Source organism: Pyxicephalus adspersus, chromosome 9 (genome assembly GCF_032062135.1).
Source record: "Pyxicephalus adspersus chromosome 9, UCB_Pads_2.0, whole genome shotgun sequence".
NCBI lineage: Eukaryota > Metazoa > Chordata > Amphibia > Anura > Pyxicephalidae > Pyxicephalus > Pyxicephalus adspersus.
The window spans coordinates 23398649-23420026 of record NC_092866.1 but is presented as its reverse complement, the minus strand read 5'-3'; the positions used below and the strand labels follow the sequence as shown (position 1 = coordinate 23420026).

Genomic DNA, 21378 nt, shown 5'->3' with positions numbered 1-21378 from the left:
TAAGAAAAAGCTATCTTCTGCCTACACTGCTACATACCCACAGTATAGTACTCAACGGGTTAAGGCTAGGTTTAAAACTCGGTGAAGTTGTGGTGTGTTTTCTGTTACCTTTTGCCATGAAATGTTGCCTCTATGGGGAGATACTAACTGTGGCAGCCCCAAAGAGAAAAAAATAGGGGCAGCAGCAAGTGGTACTCCCTCTACCAGGGGCTATATAATAAAGTGGTTCATTTGTAAGTACCGATAAAAAAAAATTATTTTCCTAATCCAGACTTTTCCAGACTCCTGGTAATGCTGTTTGTGTTTTAAAATGACCATTTGTACAAATGTGAAAGGCAGTTTTTCCACTTGTAAAATCCCTAATTACATCAAAATTTTTTTGTGTTATATTTAGAAAACCCCCCTATACAAAATAATTTGATTTATGATTGTCTATACCTTCCTAAATAAACATATTGTGGGAAAGTGTGGACAGGTTTTAGTAAACTTTTTTTATTCTAAAAGATTAAAGCGGACATCCTATCACAAGGATTTTTACTTTACATAAAAGGGTATAACAACCCTTTTATGTAAAAATTACCTTCTTTTTTGACGGTGGTGGTAGGGGGGTGAAGCTCCTTTCCCAAGTCACGCATCCCAGGAGGCTCTAGGTTGCTTGCAGAAGGAGCTTTCTTTTCAATAGGGGAAAAATGCAGATCTCCTAGATTGTAAGCTCCTCGGGGCAGGGTCCTTTTCTCCTCCTGTGTCACAGTCTGCAACTGTCTGTCATTTGCTACCCCTATTTAATGTACAGCGTTGCGTATTATGTTGGCGCTATATAAATTCTGTTTATTAATAATAATAATCTCTCAGTGAGATCAGCATCCTTTTTTTACCCATAAACAGAAGGCTACGTCACCCGATCTCGCACCCGCACAAGTAAGAGGTAATTTATGATAGTATTTTACATAATATATGTATATATATCTACAAACACACACTGACAAACAACACAATTTGCAACACGTGAATGATCGGAATTTTTTTTTTTTTTCATACAGCAGTCTCTTATTGAAATTAGATTGGAACTCCAATTAAATTCGAAGGTTCAATAGTTACTAACAGATGTAGGTGTCATGAAGAAAATGGCAAGAGGACTAGGGAGACCAAGGCTAAACTACCGGTAACTGAGAAGCGCTAGTAGTAAGGCTTTAAAGGTAGTAGAGTTTAGGAAGAGTAATTATGGAGTCAAGATGGTAGAAGAAAAATGTCAAACGAGGATGTCCATATCTGGTTTTTTTTTTTCTGGACAACCCCCTATTTTCTCTTTCTAAGAATAGTGAGGAAGGGAGAGTATGTTTTCTCCAATGCATAGTTGATGAATTTTCTGGCGTAATAAAAATGCAGACCGTGTTGATGTGCATTAGAAGCAAGGCTGTCTACCAGGATCGGCAGACTCTAGGTGTGATGCCTACTGCTGTAAATCCTGTTAGTACCTTCTTTCCAGGAGAGTAATTTTTTAAGCAGCTCCAAAATTAAAAAAAAAAAAAAAAAAAAAAAGTCCCCATCAACATTTACAAAAGGCGGAGAAGGTGCTTGAGATGAGAGGTGAGAGTGAATTTGTCCTCCCCCTTTTTTATTTTTAAATTGTCTGAAATTTTTAGAATACGAATGTACAGAACCCCTTTATATGTTTGTCTTTTATAAATAAATAGTAAATCATTATAGTATCTTCAAGATGAGATAATGGCATTTAATATTTGCATTAAAGTCAGGGGATAGTCTTAAGATTTGAGAGAAAACACAGTGAATAGAAGGGCTGATATAAAATGTAGCAAGTGAAAGGGTTGGTGACAAGAAATGGTGTCATATTATAATGTAAGCAATGTAAAGGGAGCTGTAGGAAAACCTACTGCAGAGAGTTTGGAGATGTGAAAAAACATAATCAAGCCACTGGGGGAAGATGCTAAACAGGTGCTAAGCATTTTTATATCATAAACACTACTGAGGGAATGAATAGTAGGCATTGAAACACTTATGATAAAAAAAAATATCTACCAATCTGTGGGAACTGCTAGGTGAATAGTGTGTTGGAAACTTAACAATGTTGCAGCCTAAAACTTAGGATGGGGAATTAGGAAAAGTCTCACCTGCTACCTTCATTGCTAGTGGTAGCTCTAACCTCTCCATCTGCTTAACTTTACAGCAGCCAGCCTCCCATCTCACATGGTGCCATGCTGTACTCCTGGCAGCCTTTCGCCACCTAATGCACATATCCTGCCTGGGCCACATGCAGAACGTTGTACTTTTTCCTAACCAGATACCCAGGCAAGTCTGCTCTTGGTTTTTAACGGCCTTCTTCAGCTGTTGCTCACTGGTGAACATGCAGCACCATCACAAACTAAAGCTTTAATTTTGTAGGAAGAAAACTCCACAAGCCTACCTCTGTCTGGCAAGAGGCTAATGACTTCCTTACTCATAACCTCTTCCCATGTACGACACTAACCCTCCTTTACAGCCACCCCTCTCTGGAATAGCCTTCCCCATCCCATTAAGTTTCCTCCTACTTTTGTCTTATTTCCTATTTAAACAAGCTCTCAAAACCCACCTTTATAAACTTGTGTACACATTTTTTATTTCTCTTAACCCATTACTAGTAGTCCAGCAAAAAAAATGCTTACCTTTTCTGTTCAGATGTCGCCATTTTAATCCTGAACAAACCTCTTAGGGCTGTATTTTTAAAACGGTGAATCAGACATTCCTTTAAACTTTTTAATTGTCAGATTCTCTGTTTTTAAAACAGTGCCCTTAAAATTGCTTTTTGCAATTAAAACCCGTATGTTGTTCACTATGTTTTGAGTTGAGTTGAATCTGAATTGCTGTGAACTTATAATTTTGTTGAGGCTGTACATAAACTTAGATGTGGTAGAGTAGCAGTCCGTAGACAGTTCTGATCCCTACTTACATATATAAATCGCAGTATTACAGGAAACTTGAATACAGTTTACCTGCGGCCAAATTTGCACATAAAATAAGTTTCCGGCTGTGTAAAACAGAAAACGACAGCCACCCTGTAAATCCAAGATGGCAGCGAGGAAGTAAAAGAGAAAGTGCAAATACTTTGGGTGCAAGGAGGACAGAGCTGGTCTTCATGGACTTGTAAGTATGTTTTTTAATATCTTACAGAAACAGTAGTAGTTTGAGCTGTTGTGTTTTCTTTATTTAGGGATAACCTGATAACCTGTGTGGCTTGGTTTAATGACTACCTTAAAAATTGCAAATCTTTCATTGCCAGATTCAGTGAAGAAGTGATTATTTTTTTAAGATCTCCAAGAATATGATACTATGAATCTGTACCTATTTTTGCCTGTATATGTCTGCATTCAATAAGTCTCTAACACAACAAATACAAAAAACAGGTTCACCATGTTTATTGAACAAAAAGATTTGGTACAAATATACAAGTTTGGTCCACCTTGGCTTCTATGTTGCAATCTGCAGGCACTCGCTTTTGTTTTTAGGTATTGCCTGGCTTTCTTGATTATCTGTTGGGAAAATAAAGAAAGTATGTAACTTCACATTGCAAAACACATTTTTTGAAGACAGGTACATTTTAGGGATGCAATTACACATTTATTATATATTGTGAGAAATGTGAATCAAAATGTTACTTGTCATCAGGAAGCATAAAAAGTAAAAAAAAATCAAACCTGTTGTCAGATCCACTATCATCTCTTCTGTGTCCACATATGGACTGATAATTCCCATAGCCTTCCGGATTCCAGAAACACTGGCAATGTCCCCTGGGTGTACTTGCTGGGCCAGTTCTTTCAGGTTCTCATTCACTTTTTCAGCTGAAAAAAAAAATCCCAAAACTATTTTACCAAATAGTATCCTTGTTTAAATTAAACCCTGTGAGCTAATAAGAAATGCAGATAAGAGAAAGCAGTACTGACAATAATCAGCTGTTTCATATAAAAAATGAACTTGTCAGTTGCCCTCACTGGTAATACTTGCTTTGACACAACTGTTTAGACTGATAAAAGGCATACTGATAAACATTGGTCAAAGCAAGATTCAAATGGAAGGAGGAAAAAACAGACTTGGATATTGCCTATTTGGAGGTGATCTATCTGTTTTTAGTGTTATGCCTTCTTCTGTAGTAAGCATGCTTAAAGAAAGAAAATATTTAAAGGACAAATTCATATTAGACTAAAATAAAGCCACAGCACAAGTCTACTGCATTGTTTAAGAAACGTTGCCAAAATCTTGTCCAACATTGCTTGTGTCAGATCAGTAACATCCTGTAACATTTAATGGGTCAGTGGTAAATTATCATTGTGTCTGTGAAGTGATGAGACATTCTGAGGCTGTGATGGCTATAATGGGAGACACAGAATAGGCCACAGAGCTTTTTTTCAGTCTAAAGTGAACCTACCAAGGTAAGACTTCCTCAAATAGCTAGCTACATTATATTTTTCTCGGACATCCATGACCATGATGACAACCAAATATTATTTGTTAGACCAAACATTTTATTTCTAGGACTAGTATTTTTTAAACTATTTTTTGGTTGAAGGAAAGGGGCTTTAATGCAGATTTGAATACATGTACTTAGTTTTGTTTGTCAGTTTAAATTAGAAAAAAAAAGGTAAATTTGGAATTTTTGAGTACAATTTTCATTTATTTTTTAAAAATTTTTATTTAGGTTTTATTTAGTAACCTAATAAGATTAGTAACCGAATAAGATATTGGTGAGGAGGAGGAAGAAGAAACACATACATGATATGCCAATTAACATCAGCTTTAAGTAGTAGATTTTCAATACATAAATGGTTTTAATAGAACTTACCAATCTGAACTTCCTTTGCAGATGGAGCTAGCAGACAAACCATATTTGGAGGAGGTTTTGTACTTAGGCGCTCATTTTGAACTTCTTGTAACTCCCAAAGTAATTTAGTGGTTTCATCCAACTTCTTCTGGAATTTCTCTGATTCTGCAATTATATTGTGTTAGTACAGAATTTATGGAAAATTAATATCAATTTCAGTTTCCCAGCCATTATTACACTATTAGAAAAATTACAACTTTAGTAAAATTCCCAGATAACATTTAACATACCCCATTATTATAAACAGAATTTATATTAAGCAACGCTGTAGATTAAACAGGGAATAATATGTACATATTAGGGAAAAAGGAGAAAATCTTACAATTGTATCTATTACAACAACCTAAAAAAATCATAGGTGCTTTTGCCAGGAGATAAAGCAACCTTGTTAATCCTTAAAAGAACCAGCAGTAGGTCTCTGATACTCACTTTCATAGCATCCTGTGTTTCCTATCTCTCCCTCTCTATGTTCCACAGCAGCCTCCATAGTTTTCTATGGCATTCAACAGTTCCCAGCCACAATGTGTGGTTTTATACTTTGACACAATGTTACCACAAAACACAGTGGGTTGCAGGGGCTGTTGGCCATGACCTCATTTAACATAATAAAGGGAAGATGTGAGTACAGGGGAATAATTGTTGCTGTTCTTGCTCCTATTCTTAATGCTCTTATTGTCTTCAAAGCACTTTTTTCTCTAAACCTATTTGGAGGTCTGACCCTCAGCAAGAACAAGTTTCACTTTGGTTGTAAGAACCAACTACTGCCTACATTTTACTTTGAGGATTTCAGCTAGACTATTCTGAACTCTAGCTTAGAGTACACTTTTAAAACATAAATTCAGCAAAATGCAAGACATTCATGCAGAAATTTCAGGGACGTATATAATAAATAACGGATACCAATGTGTGTAAGATGCAAGCACTATACTTCCAGCAACTGAAACAGGTGGATTATCATATACAGACAAACCCGACTGAAGAAATGAAGTTGTTTTCCTACCTTCCGATTCAAAATTCTCTTCAAATAATTCCACACCAAACACAGACTTTAAACTTGCAAACTGGTCAGTGGTGCCAACACTGTCCGACCTTGCTGAGCTTTCACTTACTGCTGCCTGTAAAACAAATATAATCAACAAATTCTATCTTTTAGCAAAGCATATAAAGGCTGAACAGATCTGAATATAAAAGTGCCAGATAAAAAAATATATATAAAAAAATCCTAATTGTTTTGTCCTATTTATAATTAAAAGAATATGTGCAGAACCACTACAAACCCCTTTTTAAAATATATTAAAGCCATTTTATAAAAATAACTGCATAGCCTAAATGATTATTTGAACACATTCATAACATTTCAGAACTTATTGTTACCTTGTTCTGCTCTCTTTCTGTTCTTGAATATTCTCCATCACTGAAAGCATCGAGAACACAGTCCACCATTCCATAAGGTTGGCTCTTTAAATTCTCTAAGAACTCTTGTAGGCTAAAATAAAATGTGAACATATTTTACTGAAATGTTATATACTTCTATATATAGAATGCCTTACATATTACAGTTCTAATAAAGCAGAAAAAATGACCAGTGTTAATAAGTTTCTAGAACAAAAGGTTAGAGTTGAGGCTCTGCCATGCTTTACTGCCATTTATGGAGCTTTCTCTTCACCTTCTGTTCTTGTGACTAGGTCTAACCAGACTATAAGGGAAAACTAGGAAAACAACAAAGAGCTAGCTAGCAACTTAAACATAGCATTTTACCTCTCAGTTTCTGTCCTGCAAACAACCTTTTACTCAAAAGGAAGTAAAGGAATTTATTCAATGAAACCTCCCACAGCAAACTACAAAGTAACTATGCAGGTAAGCCCAAAAATGTACATCTTTGTGTAAGACTAGAATATTTACATTCATTTTTTTTCTGTCTACTTTAAGAATGCTGAAGACAAGTACATTTATTTGTAACTGAAAAATATTTACATAAAAAAATAGAAAGGCCAGAAAAGCAAATACTAGATATTTATGCTACTATACCTGAAATTTCCCTGAGGGTTGGGGTCCTCTCCATACATTGTATAAATTAGATCAGAATCATCCTTGCCAATGTTTGCAAAGGTTGAGTCATACGATGGAGCATAGGAGGTGAATGGTCCATAATTCAAGTATAACACTGAGAACAAATCACAGTTATTTGCATCATTACCATAATACAACTTTACAGTATTGGATATTTACAGTTAGGTTCACATTGGCCTGCAAGTAGACTATTCATGGATTTGGTTTCTCAAGAAACGGATCTGCATAAATTGTAACTTGAATGCAATCGAATTACAGTCATAAATGTTTGTTACCAACACCAACAAGCAAGCACTTTAGTCAGTATTGTATTTTTTAATTGTTATTATTCAATATTAGTTTTAAACCGATTTAAAAAAAAATGTTTTTTCTGTTTAATTGAGAATAAAATAATGTTTCTGGGTAATAACAGTTATTAAAATCATTAAGATTCAAATGGGAGGAAGGAGATAATTAGTGCTCATTAGTGTTAATGTTGCTACAATATATTTATCAATAAAGCCTACAATCTTTATTGTCAGAGACCTGGTAAACTGACAGCAGTCCCTGCGATTTTGCTGGTATAGTGGCTGTAACAGATAATTCATGCCAAATACCTGAAACTGTGGGCAAAATAAAAATGTTAACTTACAAAACAAATATATAATGCTGTCTTACCTGGAGTGACTTTGTTACGTTTGTCTTCTTTGAATCCTTGCAAGCAATTTACACCTGTTTGAAGTCGGCCAGCTGTGGAACCAAGAATGGCAGTTCCATGCCCTGGTTCTAAAAAAATTATTTGAAATATAATGTTAGAGTCGTGCAAATAACTTCCCTGTCTTGCATATTGCAATATATTTTATGTAGTAAAAAAGTGCATAGACAATAATTCAGTGATTCTACAACATGTAACTTTGGTCCATGCATGTTTTGCGTTATCAAGACATCCATCTGTCTCCACATTACCCGTGCTCTGCTGCACTCTGCATTTGATTTGAGCAATCTCTATTCTAAGGAATTTAAGAAGGTTTTTCTCTATAATCCAATCCAACAAACTTTAATGGATGAATGCTTGTCAACACAAGTCTGATCCCAGAGAAGCCAGCAACAACCAAAAACCTTCTGAGATAAAAAAAAAGCATAAATACTCATGCGCAATTTCTACAGCTGTGATGCCACTGATATCCAATTTGTGAATATATATCTTCACTGTGACTAATTTGAATTACTATTCAAGTGATAGACCGTTTAGTATGCTTATAAACCTATCCCTGAAGAAGCCCATTGAGGCGAAATGCGTCTGATTCTTACGCAACACGATACGGTCATAACTTAATCTTTTTGCTTTTTTTCTCTCTAATACTCATAATCTACTAGAATAACTGTATAGTATGCCAAACCCGTCCCATGAGTTGTTAACAGGACAGAGGGAAATACTGTGTATACATGTATATGTATTATGTTTTCAAATAATACACAAAGTTATTTTTGAATGAAAAACCACGAGCCTCAAACCTCTTTCTTTCTCTCTACCTACACATATTTCCCTAATATATTACACCAACTTGCACCTTTACTGTAAGGTCTGTTTCAAGGTGCACTATACAAGGTAAAGCTCATGCCCCTTTCCAGTCCAAAGTCCTAAAGTGGTGTATGGAAAGGGGACTGTAGTTAATAAACCCAGTTCAGAAAGTGTAATTAGCTTTATTTTATGATTTACCCTCCCCTTCCCCACTGTTTCCGACATCTACATACCCAATAATGTGTCCCCAGGGTTGAACAAAGCCAAGGTTGTAGTTCCATCTTGCTTTCTTCTCTCAAACTCCAGCTGTAATGAATAATATCTTTATTTGTAAATCACAACTAAATAAAAATAGTACATACTGTCAAAAATTAATGCCTTTCATTTGGAAAGGTTAAAAACACAATTAAGATAGATGACATTTAATAGTGCTAAAGGGCACATAGTGCTTTAATAATGCGCTTCAACTTTAGGACTTCAAAGTTCATGTTTATCTTCATATTCCAAAGAAATGGGAAAGTTAAATACTTATTGTTTTCTGTGTCTATGCTGGGGGCTAAGAGAAATTCTCCAAGAGTGACAAATATTGCAATTCCAAAATCAAATTTTAAAGAGCATGGAACCCCTCAATTATTATTATTATCAGTTTACATCAGTTTTTCACAAAAGGTTACACATTTACAGCCCACACAAGGGGATTCCTCCAAGAAAAAATACAGCCAGGTGATCAACTATTGCTGACCTTGAAATATGTGTTCAGATAATAGTCTCTATGAGCTAACTGTCAGATATCAATAGCAAAACATCTCTCTGTAGAACTCTGTAAAACAATTCATAAAATAAGGGTTGAAGTCAAAGGTGCCCTGTCTGTGTTTTTTGTTAGATTTTATTGTTTTGGCAACATTCAGAGAAAAAAAAGACAGCTGGCTGATATATATGACGAACTCAGGCCAATACCTCAAATGTACCCTCAAACCTCCAACTCCGACTTGTGTAGTGTCCTTTGGTATTTTTGTTTTCTAATTATCTTAGCCCTGTACTGTGTAAGTCCTCTTCTTAGACCCTCTAATGACAGCATTACAAAGATCTATCTTTAGGAGCCAGGAAAAGGAGTCCAAAGTCTCCGCCAATCTCGGTGAGCAGTGACCGATTAGAGGCATGGAAGGTCTCTCTACTGTTCTCTTAGCTCAAAGTCCTGTTGTTGGCAGCTGATTCACAAACTCAGAGGACTGTAGAGAATCAAAACAACCCATTCCTGTTGTGAAAGCCTCTCTCAGAATTATTAAAGATTTCTAAGACAGGTGAAGACAGACTATCATAGAAGAACCATGAGAGTGATCCAGCAAACCTGGCATGGATCTGGTCCAGGAAAGAAAACATTTGCCATATATTAGCAATTAGCCATTAGCAATACCAGGTTTGCTGCATCACCCAGGTTCCCCATGACAGTCTATCTTCTCCAGGCTTGGAGAGCTTTAATAAATCAGGCTCACTATATGAAGTACAGAAGGCAAGTAGCTAAAGTGTGGGATCCAGGACAACACAAATGGAGAGAAGTAGGCTGAACAATTCCTTTTGAATCCATCAGATAGGAAATGAAGTAAAAGAATTTTTTTAAAAATAACCAGATGATTCCTGTACAATAATGACTGCCTTTTTAAACAGGGGATGCTGGTTGGACTTGTTCATACTTTAAACATAATAATTACTTTATTCCTGAAATAGGTATAAAGGACACAGTCATACAAATAAATACATTTTTGTAATTTATTAGGCTGTTCAATAATTGTATACATTATAAATGGTTCATTATAGTCTCCTGATATTTTAATACTGACCCGACTGTTGGCTGCTCGCTTTGTTAATTTACCAAAAGAATCTTTGATGATTTGGTCAATCTGTTCCTGCTCTTTTTCAGATAGTCCATCATTTACCCTCTGCTTGTCTTCTGACTGATCTTTATCTTTTCTGTGAAAAGAGAAATTCAAGTTGTTTTTCTTTTTATACAGAAATTCACATACAGATGTTTTCTTTAAATACCATCAAAATGACTTATACAAATCTAATTTGTCTGGTACTACACATTAAGGCCCAACTCCAGGCACATTAACCTGATCCTGTTTAAGCCATATTGCACTTTTTCTTTACAACTTGCAAACCAGTTTGTTTACATCCCAGGGTTAGCACAACTCCCACTTCACATTTGGACCACTTAGATCTAAGTGCCACAGATCTCAAAGACCCCAGCACAGTGCTTGTGTTTCTGTTTCCCCCCTTCTCCAGCCATTCACAAGACACTCAGCCCAAGGTTTCTTTTTGTAAATGCTAAAGAGAAGAGAGCAGAGACAACAACAGCATGTGGTCATCATAATGCTGTATGACCCAAAGAAAATAAATAATTTATGGCATCTTAACTACTTCTCTAAAAGCACTGGAGAGCATACATCTTCCAAGATAAACCAGCGCTTAAACCTCTCAAGGTACCTGAGAACATTGTTTCTGCTTAGTTAAATGTGGACGTAGGTATTGACCATGATATTTTAGAAGCACATACCTCTTAAAATCCTTGACTGGTGTTTTGAAGGCAGTAAAATCACTAGTGTCCATTGATTCTTCTTTTGTATCCTCCATATTCTCATTTCCCTTAGAATCTGGATTTTCTTTGTCCTTCCCAGGCACCTGAAGATCTGCCATAAACTCAATACTCTGTTTTAAACTCTGGATTCTTTCCTGTATTAGATAACAATATGTTTAACCATAATTTCCTCAGGATGTATAAGCATGATACTCATAACAAGCCATGTTATCCATAGGATGTATCTAAATCCAAATATTTTTTTGTAGGTTTTACTACTATATGTGTTCCCAGTACATTTGTCCTCATAGTCATTGTCACCAGAATCAAAGTACTGGAAAGAAATGCAAAACACTACCCAAATGGAAAAAAAGGTTTGGCTTTAGATAGCTAAATGTACACCAATAGTGGGACAAACCTAATCTAAGAATAATGCTGGCAAAAGACACCAAAAGAGTTTTGACAGCACTACAGGACCCCCCTTAATTTCCTATATTATACCTGTTTGCACTTGTACCAGCTATGTCCACACAAATGCAGACAATTTTATAGACTTGTTGTGTGGAAAATACAGATGACAACCATAACCAAATGATTGCTGTTTCTCCAGTACTGGAATAAATATGATCCAAATAAAGAATTGGATTAGGTACTAATTATTACTTTTTGGATATACAAATATCAAACATATATAGGAAACTGATGGCTGCCCACTCCAACACTTATCATGCTTAAAGTTGTCAAAAATATGCTGTCACTGCCAAACTACTTCAGAAATGCTATGATGCAAGATGTCTTCATGAGGGCTGTGTAGATTTTGTTTCTTGACTCTACTGCAAAAAAGGTATGATATGTCTTTTCTGCTAAAAAAAAAAAAAAGTGTGAAGGAGTTTTATCTTTCTGACCTAGATAATAAAGTTGGCTCAAACTCTCAAATGAGGGGAGGGCGAGTTTAGTTTTGCTTTTATTCTTTAGAATCATAGATCTGGATAAACTATGCAGATAAGGAATCCTGACATTTCCTCTGCTGTCTTTATCCTTGTCACTGGGTCAACAAAGCAGTCAGTCACCTATTGTTTTCAGGTAGAAGTCAGCAATGGCCATTTCTCTTCATTACAGGTTTCAGCTTAGTAACAGACCAGTCTATAACTTTATGAAGCAAAATGTATCCAAAAAGAACACATTAGAAGGCATGTGCAGCATCTAAGAATACCCTTTTGTTTTTTAAGCATTTTTTTTATTGTACAAAAAAATGTACTTTTGGCTCAGGGTTTTTGAAAACACAGACCCCCCCCCACACACACACACAACTTGTTTACATTCAGCCTTGTGGAGGATGTTCCCCACATCCTTGGCTGCAAAATAGTTAAACTATAATAATAGTTATACTACTGCAGTTTTAACTGCTACTGAAAAGGTTCACTTTACCTTTTTAAATTAAAGTATCTCTATAACCTTTTTAAAGGATAAACTTATTCAGCACATATCTAAATCTAGTTCTAAGACACACAGCTTAGGAAAACTTTGAGACTCTGAAATTATTTTACAGGTCTGGCAATACAAAAGAAAAGTTTGTACCTGACTAAGAATCTTCATTCCTGAGTTCAGCAGCTTCTTGGCAGCCTTAAAATAAATGGTTCCAGGCTTGTTGTAAATCATGGCATTGTGACAAATTTGCTTGAAGTTTTCCTGTGAAAAGTTTATAGTCAGTACACAGTGATTGTGGTGCTTTACCAAAGGGGCAAAAAACAGGACAACATAAAATCCAGTTTGTGTGTCCTAAAATGGGTATCTGTTAGCAGTAATCTCTGTTCTGCTGTCAGCAGCCTCCAGAGACAAGCAGCAATGGCTGAGCACAGATGCAAACTGTAAACTGTAGTGTGTCTGACAGAACAGATCTTTACTTACAATTAAGAAACTATGAGCATGGTTCTCATGGTGCTTTGCTATAATAGATAGACCTTTATGGCTTTAAGGCTAGGCCATATTTTATGACTTACTGCAAATATATGATAGCATATTAAACTCTGCTTGATTGTTTCTGTGCCAAAAGTTTGGCAAAGAACATTTTGGCTCTAAAAATATAGATTTAAAAGTATGCACTAACCTCACCCCTGAACCGTTATTTGCACTGGAATTTATAACCCCAACGCTCATTAAATACCCTTCCTTTTAACCTACCCCCTTAACAAGCTTAGAAAGTATTATAAGGACTGTTGACATGGAAACATGTTATATTTGGTAAACATTTAACAAATGTTACACCTGCTCTAAAACATATTTTGTCCCAAATATAAAGCATGACTTGGGCACAAACTTTACTAAAGAGATTTAGGTCATTTTAGTGTTGGAAAATATGCAATCTAGCTCTAAGATGAAAAGGGGGAACTAATCTGAATATTGAAAGGGGCAACCATATTAACAGGCTCTGTCAAATCACAAGAAAACAAATAACTTTGTGTGTTGAAAAGAGTTTTATTAAGTGTAAGATTAGTTTATTTTAAACTACCACCTGACTTTTCCATACCTTTAGCTCTTCAATGGAGTCATAGTCATTGTTTCTAATCTTTTCCTTTATTGTGCTGAAGTCCATTGGGTTTTTAATAATCATCGAATAACCAGGAGCAATAAAGTCCGTGACAGGGAAAGCAAAGAAAGAGCTGGGATCCTTTCTGCAAAAAGAAAATAAAGATTCAAATGGAAATACAATATTTAGAAAGATTTTTCATTTTTTTAAATTTAAAGATTAGAGATTATAGGTACAGTATTGTAATCCCTATAATATAAATTGTAAACTTTGAACACTGTTCCACCTGCATTTCCAGGTATAGAGGAATCTTTTCTTCTGCTACGAGTATGCAACTATATGTTCTGTGTGCCTGAAGAACCAATTATCAGGACCAAGAATTGTCTGTTAAAACAAAAGTTGAATGTTTCTTCACCCTGTTCCAAGTTTTTAACCCAGAAATGAATTAACAATTTAAAGCAGAAGTAAACTGAACTAAATTAAAAAAACTCACTCACCTTTACCTTTGTAAATCTGTCGATCCATCCAGAAGTCTCCTGGATTGGGTCCCACGTTGTCCAAGTATCATCCCTTCATTGTTCTTGAGTGCCGCCACCATCTTTGACCTTCTTCCTATGTCACCCGATCTTATACTGCACATACCCATAGAAAGGGTTGTCTACCCTTTTATGTAGGGTAAAAATTTTAGTTTAGGTCCGCTTTAGGTATAGACAGCAATGACTCCTAAAAGGTTTAAATAGGATGCTGAATTGCTTTCCTGTAGAAACAGTGGTCTGTTTGAAAGCTCATTTGGCTCAAAATATAGATTAAATATATATATATATATATATATATATATATATATATATATATATATACACACACACACACACACACACACACACACACACGCTTCTAAATTCAGGAATTGATTCTGTAAGATCACAAGATCAGAAAGAGCCACCTGTCTCTTTATAAAGAAGAAAATGTGACATTCACATTATGCTCTTCTTTTGGCCATATATATTCACATTAAACATTACATTTATGATATAATGCAGCAAAAATTCTTCTTCATTACTTCATTATACAATTATTACACTTCCTTACATTCATTACATTCACTTCATTACACAAATAATAACAAAAAAAATTCAACTATGTATTTTGCAGCATCTTACCTTTGCAACTGTCTGACAAGCTGATTCAATGCCTCTTGCAGTGGAGTCTGATCTTCTACATGCAAAAACAAAATATATATCACATACTTTAAAACTAAGGTCTGTTGTCTTCTTCAGTGTAATCTGTTTCATTCTCATTTATTTTTCTGAATATAGCTGTAGGGTTGAACGCTTGCCATTAGTCGTAGCAGAAGTATTTTCTTTGAACACTAAAATGTATACAAACTGAAAATACACAATTGTCCCTGTTTACAAAGCACACAAGACTTTACTGTTATCAAATATTTATATCCAGAAGATACTATTTTAAAGCGGCAATGAGTGATCTATAAAGGTTCAGTGTAGACTAAGTGAATCATATTACCCAATGGCAATTTGTGTGTTTATTAATTAACAGCACAAATTAGTAACGGAAAACATCTGTCTAGAAGTATCAGACTTACCCAATCCATATCAAATCATAAGTCAATCTAAACATTCCAATAATCTCATCATCAATGGGCAGCATATATTTTTTATTGTCTTCTGTTGCCAGAAATGTAATAATAAATCAGTATTTGCAACATTTTATGGGTACTTATCATAGTATTATACTATTGGTTCTTCTTTACCTTCTGGCTTCCCTATGGAAGAATCAGATATTGCTGGTAAATCCGGTCTAAGTGGTGAATGGAGGGAATGTTCATTATCTGGGTCACTGTCATGTTGACTTTTATCTTTCTTCTTTTTATCATCCTAGGAAGAAGAAATTAGTATTATGAAAAGACATGCTATATTTGAGAATCATTTATTTACTTTATTATTCCAATTGCACATAATTTGATTTGAATGTTTCATTTTTTAGAGAAAACAATGTATTAAGAGAAAACCCATACTATTGATGTCCACAAACATGAATATACAACATGTTAAAGTGAAACAAAACCCCTGCCGTCTTGACATGTCCAGGACAATCTTCAGCAATCTTGTTTGGCTAGGTCGGAGATGTACCTCCTTTCATTCTTTCCCAGCATGTGCAGGGGAATCTGCTATTGTCAGGTATCCTGGCAACCAAGGCTGATGCTGCACATGTGCAGCTCGGCTTTCTGCCAGATATATGGAGTGATCAGGCAGGTAGGAGGGATTATTGAGAAGGAACAACACCTGTCCCCTTCTGCAATAAAGACCCGTCTTATCGTGTATTCTTAAAAGTGAAACTTTGGTTCTGCCTAAAGAAATGGAGTTAGAATGACTCAGTACCCTGAGTATCCAAGATCAAGTAGGTTTTAAAGAATGCTATGCTAGAGATGTACTTTTTACCAGTTTTATTTCACACTGGCAGTGAATCAATACACACCTTTTTCTTCTTTTTCTCCTCACCCGGACTAACCGTTTTCTCATTTTTCTTCTTTTTCTTCTTCTTCTTGTCTCTGTGTTTGTCATGGTCTGCCTTGTCTTCATGGAAGCCTTGTGGCAGAGCTGCTGCCCGAGCTGTGGACAGTTCTTTCACTTCCCCAGTACCAACTTTTAAGACAAGTTTTAATGGTTTTTCCACATATTCTGAAAGGAAAACAAGCCACTATTTAGGCAAGAAAAAATTAAAGCACTGATCATTTTGTAACTTGACAGACGTTACCATTCTACACTAAAGTATATAACTATGGGATAAACACTTCACTAATAAGGTGAGGCAACGAGGAACATACAAATTTTATTACTAAAACCAGGCCAAAGATGGCCAATCGCTTGCAAATACCCAGATTCTTGGTAGGAGGAGAAACCAATGATGACCGCTGAGTTTAGGCTTGTTTTCATATTTTGCAAGCTGTTTAGAGCAGTTTTACCGCTCAAAGTTGCTGTAAAGGGTAAAAATAAGAGGGCAGATTTCACTGTGCATGCATGAGATTGGCATCTCTTTCCCCTCAGTTTAGGAGAAAATGCCCCTTCTGCACATGCCCGAGATCGATTTTAAGCATGTTGCAGTTAAAAAAAAAAGCCTAGCAGTGACAGTCTGTTAACAATAAAGTACAACTAATCTGAATTTAGTGTAGCACCAAAGGCCTGCAAATAAAATAAAACTCTACATTTCAATGTTTTAGATGAAGAATGCTGTATATTTTCATTACACTTGTCAGCAATATATTCTTACTTTTGTCTTTTTTCTTCTCTGCATTTGCTGCTTGTGCTCCTTTGCCTGTAAAAATAAAAATTATCAGTTGGGTATGTATTTGTTTTCCTAAATAACTCAGGACCCCTCCCCTTCCCATCTGCCCCTTCATAGTACTCAGGATATCTGCTGCCGACATATATAACGTTTATTAGTTACTAAAGCAATGCACAGATTGACTTTTCTTGATTATATTCAGCCAAAGGTCATTGTCCAGGAATGTGAGATTTGCATATGGACCCCTGAGAGGTGTTTTCCCTGCTAAACAACATTCATTTTAATAGCACTTGTATAAAGGGGTCACCAATATATTATTGTAAATATATAGATTATATTGAAATTTGTCCTATTCATTAACTATAAATAAATAGGGTTCCCTGACCCCTTCATTTTTTAGGGATTCCTCAACTATTCAAATTCATGTTCAATCACCTTAATTTATTCCCAAATCTTGCTCTTCTCATGCAAAGCGCATCATTTAAATCAGCGGTCGTCAACCGCAAGAAATCTTTGGTGGTCTGAGGTTCTGGCCAGTGCACCCCCCAGTTCTTCTCCTGAGCCCGCTGGGGGGCGTACTGGCCAGAGCCGCAGACCATGTCCCCCAAATGGACCTAACCTTCCCACTTTCCCATCACAGGCTCAGACCTGCGATGAGAGTGGGCTGGTTCTGGCATCATAACATCACTTTGGGGGACGTTTCTTCCTCTTTGAGTGACACCTGGCTCCCAACGCATGCGCGGTCCGGATTCTATGGATTTAGTGGTCCGTAGGTCCAAAAAGGTTGGCGACCACTGGTTTAGATTGCCCCAATTTTATTTTAGCAGATGTGACATATTAATAGAAGGTGAAAAAAACTCCCCAATTCCTGGATCCAGGAGGAGGAGGGGTTAAGTAAAGCATTAGAATGGTGAATTATTTAGGTTAGGCAATACATAAATAAAGCACACCCCTTCATGTTAGCACTGCTTCAGTAACACCACATGGGGTGGTGAGGTGACCATCCGTCCTGCTAATAGAAAACGAGCAGCTGTGACAGGTCTTCATAACAGGAAATTGCCTGCTGCCTGATGACCGCTTTACCTTTGTGTTTCACAGGACCACCCAAGCCAGAATATGTAACAGATATGACACAATCTTATATATAGTTCCTGTATACAGGTCAGCTTAACTTTTTTTTCTAGTTTTAAATACAATATTGAAAAAAAGAAATGTTCTCACTAGGGCCAAAGAGTATATCATACACTTTTTGGAAAAATTCAGGACTCCTTACTTATAATCTCATTCACCATACTGCGATATAAATTTCTGAGAGTTGTCCTTAGCACAATATCATAAAATCACATATTGTTGACAGCAGTCCTTTAATTTGGGAGATTTATTCTAACTTCCTGTGATGGCTTCAGGACAGGAATTGGACTGAAAACTCCCGTGACACAGATAGACGGGTATGTGTTTTAATAATTCTATAGATACACTGTAACCTATATAGACTATTGTAGACAAATTAAGGCAGTCACACACAGGTAGGGGACACTTGGTTTTCACTTGAGTGAATCTTAATCAGTATTCTGCTTGGCCATGGCCCTGATGAAGGAGGGAGCTTGGAGCCCCTGGAAAGTGTTGGCTCCTCATAATGTCCATATAACAGTTTGCTGCTCTCCTCCATAATATAATGAGCTGCTACTACTGAACCAAGAGCTCTGCTGCTCACCAAAGCATGCTGGGACATGTAGTTCCTAACCCAGAGCCCTCACCAATGCCATTTAGAAATCACCAAGAAACTCACGACTTTCCGCCGGTACACGCACGTCTTCTTTTCCCTCATAGCCATGCTTTTCGCCCTTGTGTTTCTTATGTTTCTTCCCCATATCGGCCACAGCTCCTTTCAGAATCTTCTTCCGTATTCCCGTAATGACGTCACGCCGGCGGACCGACAATTCCTTTTGTTGTTGTTGCGGTTCCACAGCAGAAACCATAGAGACGTACATTGGTGCTGGCATCCGGCACAGGTCGCAAACAATTCACGGCAACAAGTTGCTGCTCTCGCGCACCCTGCCGATCAGACTGAGGTAGTGCTGGAGGAGAGATTAGAACTAACCCGAGGCGTCGTTTTGCACAATAGTGAGAGGATGTTGTGCAAATCCTTACGAGCGTGCAACAATCCGCGCGCGGCCCCGAGGTCTGTAATAATAGTACGCACGCGTAGAACAGGCCAATGCGCGCTCTGGAGTCCGAGCAGCCTGGAGGGAAGGAGGTGGAGTTTAGGATACTAATGTGAGGTCATTTCTATCTGCAAGCTTGATTGGTCAGCCTGAAATACTATGCAGGGAGTGATGGCGTTATGTATGGTGTGTTGTTCAGTAGTGAGCGGGAATTACAGCTGTGGGGACATTATGTTTATTATTAGTCAATGTAAATATTCTTCCTGAAAGAACCTCACACAACACAAATACACCACACATATATACACCACAACACATACACAACAGCACATATACACAACACATATATACCACAGCACATATACACAACACATATATACCACAATACATATACACAACCCATATACACCACAACACATATACACAACCCATATACACCACAACACAAATACACAACACATATACACAACACATATACAGTGCTATTGGACACTGAGGTGATATGAGGATCTTTCAGACCTAAGTGCAATACTTTACCTGGAAATTATAGTGAGCTGAGGTTTTCATTCAGGTGTGTTGTTGTGTTGAGGTGGGCCCGATAAGACACAGTGTCTGATCCAAAATTTTCCGTACTGCTCAAATACATGTACCAATTACCTCCTGAATCCTCAGACACAGGTCTATGTTGTCCCCCAATCCCCCAATGCATAGGTCTACAGTGTCCCCTGATCCCTTGAATACGAGTTTAGGGTGTCCTCTGATCTCTCTGAAAAGGTCCAAGTTGTCCTCTGATGTAAAAGATACAGGCCTGCGTTGTCTCCTGATCCCTTAGACCCAGGTCCAAGGTGTCGTGGTTCAAGGTGTTCTTAAGAGAAAGGTACAAGGTAGACCCTAGTCTCTCAGACCCAAGTCCTAGGTGTACCTTATCCCTCAGAACCAGGTCATAGGTGTCTCCTGATCCCTTAGACCCAGATCCAAGGTAGTCCCTGTTCTCTCTGACCCAGGTCCACAGTGTCCTTGATTCCTTAGACACAAGTCTGTTGTGCCCTGGTTTCTCAGACAAAGGTCCAAGGTTTCCCCTGATCCCTTAGACACAGAGCCAAGTTTTGCCCTGATCCGCCAGACACAGGTCCAGATTGTCCCTTGATCCTTCAGGCACAGATCTAAGTTGAGGCTGAGCCCTCACACAAAAGCCCACAAGATCCCCAGTTTTTACTATAGTTACATCATCACCTTACCAAAATATGTGAAATTAAAAACAAAAAAAAACAAAACACGATTTTTGCCTGTACCTAATTGTATGATTGATTCACTATGAGCCTCTATACTTCTAGATGATCAAGCAGACAAGAGCGTATGCTAGTCTATACTGAAAGCAAATGTATCTCTGGAAATCTAGAAATACTTTGGAATATTTAAAACAAAAGGTAAAGGGGGAATCTTTCATGGGGGGAAATGAGGGGATTCTGAGGAATTCTTACTTTGGGAGATTTTCTCTAATAAATGAAATTTCTCCAATGGTATGCAGTAATAACTTTAACTTAATAATACAAATCTTAAAAAAAAAAACAAAAAAAAAACAGTCAGTTGTTTTGTATAAGTTTAATAATCTATCATCATACCGGTATATGTCTGATGTCCTGGAATTCTGACCTCTTCACCATGTATTTTTTATAGGTGAATATAATATCTGTCTAAGAAATACAATATATAAATGAAATGACACACTGACAAGTGGAAGCTACCGACCCGGGCGAAACAAAGCACTTTTATTAAAAAAAAAAAGGCAAATTGTTTTTTAAAAGCCACTGGCAAAAAAGGTAAATAGCTGCGATGAAAAGGTGGTATTCACCTAATTTATTCACTGTTGATCCCAGTAAGACATCATGATGATAAAAAAGGAAAATTATTCTGTAAAAACTGAAAAAAACAAAAAACACTGTGATAAAAAGGGACAGAAGAATTTATTCTCCAATATTCTCAATAAGTAATCACAATATCAAGGCTGTATTAATGCTTGTTAGTAGGTAAACTAATCTTCCTGCTGAAAAAACACATGGGAGGCTCAGATTAGTATTATCTGACTTGCAAAGGCTGAACTCTAAGCTAAACAGTTTAAATACATAAAAAACATAAAATATATTAGAGCTGTTTTACTTGTCTAAAGGTATGTGTTTCTGTCTGTCAAATCCTGGGATTTACATAGACCCAACATACAGGTAGTCCCTGAGTTAAGAACATACGGACGACTCCTAGATACGAACGGGGCTTCCCTGCTCGTTGGTGTGCAGGACAGAGGCTTGATGGAGGGGAGGGGGCGGTTCGCATTACTTGCAGAAGAAATCTTTTGCTAAAGACAGCTGAGAC

At 36.9% G+C, this 21378-nt stretch overlaps 1 protein-coding gene across 1 annotated transcript; it reads right to left on the bottom strand.

The window, feature by feature from the left end:
* Positions 1-3386: 3386 nt before the first annotated feature.
* Positions 3387-19009, bottom strand: BRD7 (bromodomain containing 7). The gene is made up of 17 exons (XM_072422927.1): positions 18636-19009; positions 16832-16876; positions 16040-16242; positions 15315-15438; positions 14704-14758; positions 13544-13688; positions 12595-12705; positions 10996-11171; positions 10280-10409; positions 8675-8747; positions 7598-7705; positions 6899-7034; positions 6245-6356; positions 5871-5985; positions 4832-4975; positions 3690-3833; positions 3387-3524 (listed from the first exon to the last, which is right to left on the bottom strand). The coding sequence occupies exons 1-17, from the start codon at positions 18847-18849 to the stop codon at positions 3463-3465; spliced, it is 2097 nt and encodes a 698-aa protein (XP_072279028.1). The 5' UTR covers positions 18850-19009; the 3' UTR covers positions 3387-3462.
* Between the last annotated feature and the right edge of the window lie 2369 nt (positions 19010-21378).

What these genes read in the sequence shown, in the direction of transcription:
- BRD7 (XM_072422927.1), bottom strand. Translation starts at nt 18,849, where the DNA reads ATGCCAGCACCAATGTACGTCTCTATGGTTTCTGCTGTGGAACCGCAA. An exon ending in CTTGTCAGACAGTTGCAAAG is followed by an intron (nt 13,689 to 14,703) that starts GTAAGATGCTGC and finishes TTCTTTTTGCAG; the next exon opens with AAAGGATCCCAGCTCTTTCT. An exon ending in GAATGAAGATTCTTAGTCAG is followed by an intron (nt 11,172 to 12,594) that starts GTACAAACTTTT and finishes TATCTAATACAG; the next exon opens with GAAAGAATCCAGAGTTTAAA.